An 8,978-nucleotide genomic window follows, 5' to 3' on the forward strand; every position below is an offset into this window, starting at 1 on the left:
TGTGAATGTGTGTTGTAGATCCCTGGATGAGTCGCTGCCACCTAAGGGGGTCCTGCACAGCGGGTTCAAACTCATCCATCACGCACCGAACACAGCAGTGACGCAGCAGTCCGGCGCACGCCTGCTGATGGCAGCACTCAGCGCGCGGCCAACAAATGAAAGGACGATCACCTAAAGTAAACATCAACCGCCCTGGCACAACACTGCCCGCGGAAGGGATCGTAGAAATCTGTTGAACAGTAACGTCACACGTCTGCTCCGGAAATCTAGACCGCGTGGATCGGAGATCTGCAAACGTGGTTACTTAACATGTAGGTTTTTGGGGCCCTTATGACTAAGGGCCAGTGTGTGTGTGTGTGTGTGTGTGTGTGTGTGTGTGTGTGTGTGTGTGTGTGTGAGAGAGAGAGAGAGAGAGAGAGAGAAAGAGAGAGAGAGAGAGAGAGAGAGAATAGAAATGAGGTGCTTTAATATTCTTATGTGGCCCTGACAGACCGGGGACAGGAACAAAAGACCACTGTAACATGTTTCATCCCCGACATTTCTCCTGTCTACGTTTGTCACGCACGCACACACGCGCACACAACCTGACACTTCTCTCTGCACGAGATTCAATCAACTCACCATCAATAGCCCATCCTGGAGCGACCACTTGCAAACTGTGCAACAGTCCAAAGAGAAGCAGTCCCGTTACCAGCGTGCCGGTGCGCAACATCGTAGCCTGTCTCAAAAGAAGAGCTCTTAGTCATCAATCGGCTCTCGGTTCTGTCTTGCAGACAGGCGGCGACGCGCGACTGTGCACAGACGGTGATGCTCCTCAGCAGGAATCCGCTTTCTGGGTGCTCGCCGGCGCTGACAGGGATGCTGCTGGCCGCGGATGCGGAGAATGTCCTTTTCTCAAGGCTTCAGAGGAAAATCCGAGGCTACTCCCAGCCCCGGCTGTTTAGGGGCTTCTGCGGACGCATGGGCAGCCCTGCCACAAAGGCTAGCAGGCTGAACTGAGCATCAAGCTAGCGGCTCCCAGTCGAGACGGACCTGGCGCCCCCGATGATCCTGCGCTCGTTTCGCCGTCGCCGCTCCAGTTCAGGAAAGTCGCAGGAGGGAAGGAAGGAGCGCGGTTGTTGCCGTCGTTTCCAGCACCTTCTGCTGCTGGTCACAGACTGAACCTGGAGCCCGGAGCTCAGTCACTCAGTCAGCGGGTCTGAGTGACGTCGGCCGGCCCTCCCCTCGCTCCAGCATCCGACATCCCCCGATCCACCTCCATCCATCAAAGCGCGCAAAACTTACTGCAACACCCCCTCCGCTGTGCGCACTTTTCCATTCCATTTGTGCCAAAGACGTTTTATATGACGACATGAATTAATAGCGGGATAATGATTGAAATCTGTGTCTGTTTCTCCTCTTCCAACATCTAGTCATCACCTGGAAACACCTGTAAAGCGCACGTCAACAAGTAATTAAAGATTGCTGACAACAAATCAGCCTGGAAAATGCACCCGTTTGAGAGACGGCGCATAAATATGAGCACCAAATTAAAAATCTAGAGCATATTCATATTCGTTTGCTCGGTTTATTGGTCATAAACACCTTAAATATAAAACGTTAACACACATTATCGTAATAAATGGTTTAGGATTACACCTCAGCACCTTTATCGTTTATCCAAACACATAAAATATGAAGAAATAATAAAAATGCAAAAATAAACCAAAAAACAAAGAGTTTTTTTTTGTTTTTTTTAAATAAAAATATGTCTAAAAACCTTTTTTTTATTCCACATCACCACAAGAAACATCCCACTTTGCTGGATTCTTGCTGCGCGTTTACTGCTAACGTGGTTTGTGTCCAAAATTCCCCACATTTGGAATTGAAATAAGCCTTAAATGCCTTTCAGCTCATTGTAAGTACTTCGTTTATAATAATGAGGCACGAATTGCTTTCTTCGCAGTGGAATGACCAGGGAGGATATTTCAAATGTAGAACCCCCGAGTGGGATGAGCGCAAACATTATTATTAAAATGAATGTCACGGAATGCCCACTGTCATGATTTAACAGCGTCGGGCGATGTTGGTGCCTCCCTAATCAGATTTTAATGCTCCCAAAGGGAGAAGCTGAGAAAATCAATATGAGTTCAGAATTTAGGCAAATTTGCTCATGAATTTTAAGTCAATTGGTGTTTTAAATGGAAAGTACATAAAGTATCCTGCATGAAATATGGATTTTCTTTTTATCTGAGCACCTAAATTCTCATTTGCTTTTCCATTTATTGGGTAGCTGAGCATCATTTACTTTAAACGTCTTATGAATAGTTAATAGGAGACTGGGATCTGAGGCAGCGATCTGCATCGATCAGGCTTCCTTCTCATCTCCATGTGACCTTTCACAGCAGCGGATCCTGGAAGATGTCAAAGTACCAGGAATGTCAAAAGGCTGGAAAATTAATAAAATGTGTAAATTGTCCTAAAATGAGGAGTCTGAACCACTCCTGCTTTTCGATAAAAACGCACAAACACCAGTTAATTAACAAGACTAATTAAGAAAACACCCAGAGAGGAAAGCTCCATCCCTCAACACCTATGAGTTACCGCTCCTGTTTAATTAAATTACAATCATAAGTGCTTGTTGCTGCCTGTTGCTGCAGGGAACATAAAATGTGACATATAGTCACAATAGAGAATCTGCTTCCCAGTCCCAAGTCCCCACATGTAAACATGCTCATATTTATATTTGTTTATTTACTTTACCTGCTTGGACAGACATGTGCCGTCCCACACTCCCATAGCAATTTCATACTTTTCATAGTGGTGAAAACGTTGAAAATAACACTTGATAAACTGGGACACGGGTCTAGACAGGCGCACCGTCGCCGCTGCGAGCTGACTTTGAGCATCGGAAGGTTTTGGTTTCGTCCATTTACCCCTCAGTTTCGTAGTGGCGCTAAAAGCTGCGCCTCACTGACATCTAGCGGTGGTTTGCTGCTATTACCGCGGAGTGGAGAACAATGGGCGCTTTGTTCCATAAAGGTCAACACAGCAGAGAAAGAAATAAGTCAGCATATAATTAGTGTAAATAAAGTAGAACCTCGACAATCTTCTCGATTTCAAGGTCGTGGTATTACATTTACAGACACAAGTGTTGAGGGAAAGGAAAAGGAATGGCATTTTCATAGTGTAATTTCCATACTTGCAAATAAAGAAAAAAAAGAGAAGGTATCGCTTTTTTAATGCACCGTTCAGTGTTTATTTATTACTCTACTTACTTAAAGATACATCTCCTGGATGCACTGGGACACATCATCAGTGATGTATCCTGGGTTCATAGGGTGTTTCGGGTTTCACAACATCATACACCCTCGCCCAGGCGACCCAGCCAGGGTGATCAAGGCCTGGCTTGTGTCCCAGTAGCAACCCACGGATCTGGATGGAGTGCTGGTAGATCCAGGCTTTAAATCTACCAGGCAGGCCAGACTTGTCCACCTTAGTGAGCCACCCTCCAAGCTGTTCCGTAGACTTCTGGATAGCAGCAGTGTCCTTCAGGCTGGAGTCAAAGAGCTTTCCCAGGCTCTTGACTGGTTGCTCCGTGATCGATGGAATTACGGTTCCAGAGATTGAGAATTGGAATTTGTCCACTACTTTCCCCTTCTTCAGTACCATGGACCTTGACTTGGTGGGCTTGAAACTCATCCTGGCCCATAGGATGAGTCTCTCCAAACCCTGCAAGATCCACCTACACCCTGGGACTGATGTTGTTGTGACGGTAAGGTCGTCCATGTAGGCTCTTATGGGGGGCTGTTGAACACCTGATCTGGATAGAGGCCCTCTGCACTCCACCTCACTATTCCTTTCTCAAGGCGATGCCAGTCTGAGGTTACTGACCCTGAAGTGACCCTGAGCCTGAAGGTATCATAGTAATCCAGAATCAGGTCCTTGATCTTACTGGGAACATGGTGTAGGTGTAGCGCAAGCTCAACTAGCTTGTGTGGGATGGACCCGTAGGCATTAGTCAGGTCCAACCACAAAACCGCTAGTTCTCCTTTGCTCTCATGGGCCTCTCTGATGAGCTGTGTGACTACACCATTGTGTTCTAGACAGCCAGGGACTCCAGGAATCCCACCCTTCTGCACTGAAGTGTCGATGTTGTTCTTGAGGAGAAACTCGGTCAGTCTTCAGGAGACGATGCTGAAAAACACCTTCCCTTCCACGCTCAATAGTGAGATAGTCCGAAACTGGTTGATGTTTTTCGAGTCCTCCTCCTTGGGTATCCAAACTCCCTCAGCACACCTCCACTGGTCGGTTACTCTCCCCCTTCACCAGATCACTTTCAAGGCCTTCCACAGATGCCGGAGAATTTCTGGACAGCGCTTGTAGACGAGCTAGGGTACACCACTGGGGCCCGGGGAAGATGCAGAACGGGCTGCCTTGATGACTTCTTCAACCTCCTTCAAACTAGGCTCTGCCAACTTGAACTCTGCCGATGATGGGGCAGGGCTGATGAGCGCTCTGTTGGGTCCTAGGTCTTGACCCCTCAGTGGGCTGATGAGCGCTCTGTTGGGTCCTAGGTCTTGACCCCTCAGTGGGCTGATGAGCGCTCGGTTGGGTCCTAGGTCTTGACCCCTCAGTGGGCTGATGAGCGCTCTGTTGGGTCCCAGGTATTGACCCCTCAGTGGGTCGCTCATGGTGTTCTGGAGGAAGCGATTCACTTCCTCCCTTGAGCACTCAAGTCGGCCACTCCGCCTGTCCCCAAGCAGCTGTTTAGAAAACCGGAAGGGATTGGCAATGAAGGCTGCTCGCTTCCTTGCTCTCTCTCTCCCGCGCCTCCCATGCCCCTCTGCTCTGCGGAGAGTTTTCAAATTCTTCCGCAGGATGTTATACAGCTCTTTTAAAGCTTGCTTGTCCCCATCAGCAGTTCTCTTGAACTGTTTCTTGAGGGTTCGCAGCTCCTTGCGCAGTTGGTGTATCTTAAAGGACCTGCGATTCATGGTGTAAGCGGTGGTCTCAGTGTTGCCCTTCTCGATCCGTCCAAATCTTTCTGAGCCGTAGCTGACGATGATGGTACTTATCGCCTGGAGTCTGCTGTCGACATCTCCTTTGGCTGTGGCTTGGTCTATTTGCTGGAAGCCACTTAATCCGCTGCTGTTGAACTACTCTGTTAGGGTTGGGAGGCTCCAGTACGTGGAGGGACTGGGATCTGTGGGTTGGCTCCTGTCCGGGCTCCTCCTGTGTCTCACCGGGTCCAGGACCTGTGTGTTGCACCTCAGCCTCCCGCTCCAGACATTTCATTCTGGCCTGATGGATCTTTAAGCCACGCTGGTTCTTGCACACCTTGCTGCAGATACATGTCACTGTCGTAGTCGTTTCCATTGCAGGGGTCATTAACGTTAGGTCCGTCCGATTGGGGATCTCATTCTCCCCCCCTCTTGGGATCTCCTGGGGGTGTTTCTCTGTAGGGCTTTCCGTAGCTTGTTTGGGTTCCTTCTCTCGAAAGATACAGGCTGGGGTGCTAACCCATACTGTCTTTCCGAGCTGCCAACTGTCTTTCCAGTAGTCGACCAAACTGTTCTACATACTACAATCAGCAGTTATTTTGTGAAAATACATCATCCTTACATAATGATGTATTCTAAGATTTCCAAAAATTACGTTTTTCTTCATGCACAAAAAAATAGTTAAACTTTATTTTTACAACCTCGCAATGACGGAAGTCGGTAAATATACAACGGAACAGTAAGTACCACCATCCCCCAGCAGGTGTGGGTATAACACAGCGACTGAGCTCTTCCCCTTCCGAGCTTTTCTGCAGCCTTATCTACACTGCAAGAATTTCCGCTAAATTTATTTGTAATTTAACGTGAACATCAAGAATGATGCATGAATAACGGAATCAAACTTTGAAATCTTGGTGCCATTGGCATTTTTCTTTCGAACAGTTCCTGCAAACCTAAAAGTTGCCAGCAAAAGTTCTCACTTCCTCTTCCAAAGAGGTTGCCACAGGGTTGTTTTCCCTCTGCTCTCTGTAAGAACCCATTTTCAGACAAATGGTCCAGCTCCAGTTTTCTGTGTCTGGTGTAAAAGCACCATTCATCTGGTTTGTGTCATGACTGGACCCCGGATTCCTTGCGTCATCCTTTCATCCACAGCTCAGGGCCGTGATGCACCTCCGCCCAGTTGGCTGCAGCCTTAATGGGGCGTTCTGCTCTTACTGTTAAACACGTGTTCTGAGTAATCCTGGAAAACTTTGATGGACACTTCTACAAATTTTTTGAAAGGCATCTCACAAAAAAAACTACAAAAAACACAGAGATGGCGTCTCAGCCGCCCCCTCTCCCTCCTTTCCCCCTCGCCTGAGAGCCAAATGGTCTCCAGAAAATCACTTCCTGTGTGTTTGGGTCTCACCAGAGGAGCAGACAAACAGTTTGCAGCAAATTTTGGAGCGTTAAGGACAAAATATGATGGGTGATTACGCTTTGGGCTAAATTATTCTTCTATATTTGTCTGCCTGAAACCCTACAGGAAACACTTATTTAGACCATCAGAACCCCCATTAAAAAAACATTATCAGAGGCATGTGGGCAACCTTGTAAATAATCTATTATAGCAGAGCAGCAGAGCACAATCACGACTTTAAGGTTCAAATAAGTGTTGGAAATTTCTAACCAGGCTTTAACTTTGTAGTTTTCTGTGTCCAAATTAGTCTAAAAATGGCGGCCCGGCAGATCAAAGTGAATGTCCCTGGCCCTTTGAACTTTGTGCCTGCAGAGGAAGCATCACGGTGTTGACCACTCACTCTCTGTAGTCTTTTTTCCTTCTTTCCTCCTTGAAAAGGAACAATTATGGAGCAGCCAATGCTGATAACAGCTAAGGAATTTGAAGCATGCGCAAACAGCCCATCCCCCATCCGCTCGCCCCCTCCCCCCCGCCATCATCCCCTCATTCCCTTCCCTCGCACTTCATCACCGACTTTTTTTTTCTTTCTAAACCTTTACACAAGAATCCGTTGCTCAGATTACTTCCAGCTGGAATACTAAGACACTCAAAACCTCTTGGAAACTGTATTTTCTACAAAGGAGAAAGCGATTTATTTACACATCTGTCATCTTACTAACTTGGAAGAATTACACAACAGAAACAAAGGAAACGGAATTAATATATTTCTTGGAAATAATTTGATAAATTTGATCTTTCATTTGGTGGCCACCTGTAAATCTATAGATTCTACTGAATGGTATAGAATAGTGATAGTACCATTTTCATCAGCTTCCTCTCTATCACAGTTCCTCATACATTCCATCCCAGAAATGTGTGTGTGTGTGTGCGCGCGTGTGTGCATGAGGTCAAAGTTCACCTCCCCTGTTGTGTAATATTATAAACTGTGCAAAAACTACCTGTCCATTATGACTTCAGGATTCACAATAGCTTATTTCTGTTTGTTATAAAATGATTCTGTTCTATTAAAAGGTTTGTCCTTCTGGTTTATGACAAAACTGTATTTTTATCAATAAAGAGCACAAAAACGGTGGAGCGCTGGTAAACTGTGCGCAAGTCCGCCGTAGTTTGTAATTGTTAAACTTCTTGTCCACACCCATTTGAATTGTTACTCTGAAAAGTGACCCTTTCCCTTTTCCCGTCTCTCTGCCCACTTCTGTGTGTTCAGCCAGCGTTCCCGCACCGCCCCCCCACACACACACACACATACACACACCCCCCACAGCTGACCTTGAACCTCACATTGACGCTCTCAGTGACTGAACCCCTCACTCATACATGAACTCTCTGAACCCTAATACACCATTCACACACACACACACACACACACACACACACACACACACACACACACACACACACACACACACACACACACACACACACACACACACACACACATACAAACACACACACCTTGGAACTTTGGCAGAAAACCCAATCGGACAGCAAAATGCATGAGGAAATACCCCCCTTCCACACACAGGCGGCACGACACAACTGCATCACACAACTGATGCAGTGTGAATTTCTCTTTTTATTTAAAGCCAAAGTTCCGACGCGCAGCTGGACTCAGTGAAGGCACCATGGCGTCAAGTTTAACTCCCAGTGGAGACCACAAATGCACCATCACCCACAGTAAAGGCAGATCACACCCACTATGTTACTCTAGATGTAATAAGGCCACGGTTTCCCGGCAACCAGCGTGTTGACGTCCAAACAATGTTGATGTCGTCAGAGCGGCTGGCTGTTCCGCGATGTTCTGCTGAGTGCAACAATGTCACTGGTGTGTTCCTCGGCAGCAGACAGAGGAACAGCCCGAGGCAGCAATTCACAGAAAGCCCGTCGTCGATCCGCTTGTACGCTTCAGTGGGACACTTGGTGGTGCCAACTGGCCCGGTCAGACGGCCATGCAGAAGAATATTTAGGGCTCCAGGAGAGCAACAGTTTAATGAAAGCTTAGAATTGCCCCAAGTTTCCCCTCAAATCAACTTTCACAGGGAATCTAGGTAAACGGCTACGATCTGGACCCTCCGTGTCCGGCCTAGCTTGACTCTTTATTGGACCCAGCGCAGCAGAAATAGATCAGCGGCTACAGTCTCCTCCGGTGCAGAGGTGACCGGGGGACAGAGTTTCACATTCTGGTGGTAAAAGTTTAGGGCGGCTGCTTGTGCAGCTTCTCCTGTTTTGCCGCCCTCAACTGTGACCTTCAGAGGAAACTGCAGGACAGCAACATGGTGAGAACCAGCTGCACCAGTGCAACCACATGACACACCAGTCTGTCAGGACAGCACGAAGTTTGACTCACTCTATCTATCTATCTATCTATCTATCTATCTATCTATCTATCTATCTATCTATCTATCTATCTATCTATCTATCTATCTGTCTGTCTGTCTGTCTGTCTGTCTGTCTGTCTGTCTGTCTGTCTGTCTGTCTGTCTGTCTGTCTGTCTGTCTGTCTGTCTGTCTGTCTGTCTATCTATCTATCTATCTATC

At 47.2% G+C, this 8,978-nt stretch overlaps 1 protein-coding gene and 1 pseudogene across 7 annotated transcripts in view; both read right to left on the bottom strand.

The window, feature by feature from the left end:
- LOC101076069 (low-density lipoprotein receptor-related protein 1-like) overlaps positions 1-1,244 on the bottom strand; it is a 56,445-nt gene extending 55,201 nt beyond the window's left edge. For 3 of the 7 annotated variants that reach the window (XM_029825961.1, XM_029825960.1, XM_029825959.1), the window contains exon 1: positions 622-1,243. In XM_029825961.1, coding sequence (XP_029681821.1) covers positions 622-712 — 91 coding nt within the window. In that variant the 5' untranslated portion in view covers positions 713-1,243. Of the gene's footprint in view, positions 1-621 lie in introns of all 7 variants that reach the window. The other 4 variants (XM_029825958.1, XM_029825957.1, XM_029825962.1 and 1 more) reach the window with 2 other exon arrangements.
- A 1,997-nt stretch (positions 1,245-3,241) lies between these two features.
- LOC105417812 (uncharacterized) lies at positions 3,242-5,358 on the bottom strand (annotated as a pseudogene).
- Positions 5,359-8,978: the final 3,620 nt, after the last annotated feature.

This window comes from Takifugu rubripes, chromosome 19 (genome assembly GCF_901000725.2).
Source record: "Takifugu rubripes chromosome 19, fTakRub1.2, whole genome shotgun sequence".
Lineage (NCBI taxonomy): Eukaryota > Metazoa > Chordata > Actinopteri > Tetraodontiformes > Tetraodontidae > Takifugu > Takifugu rubripes.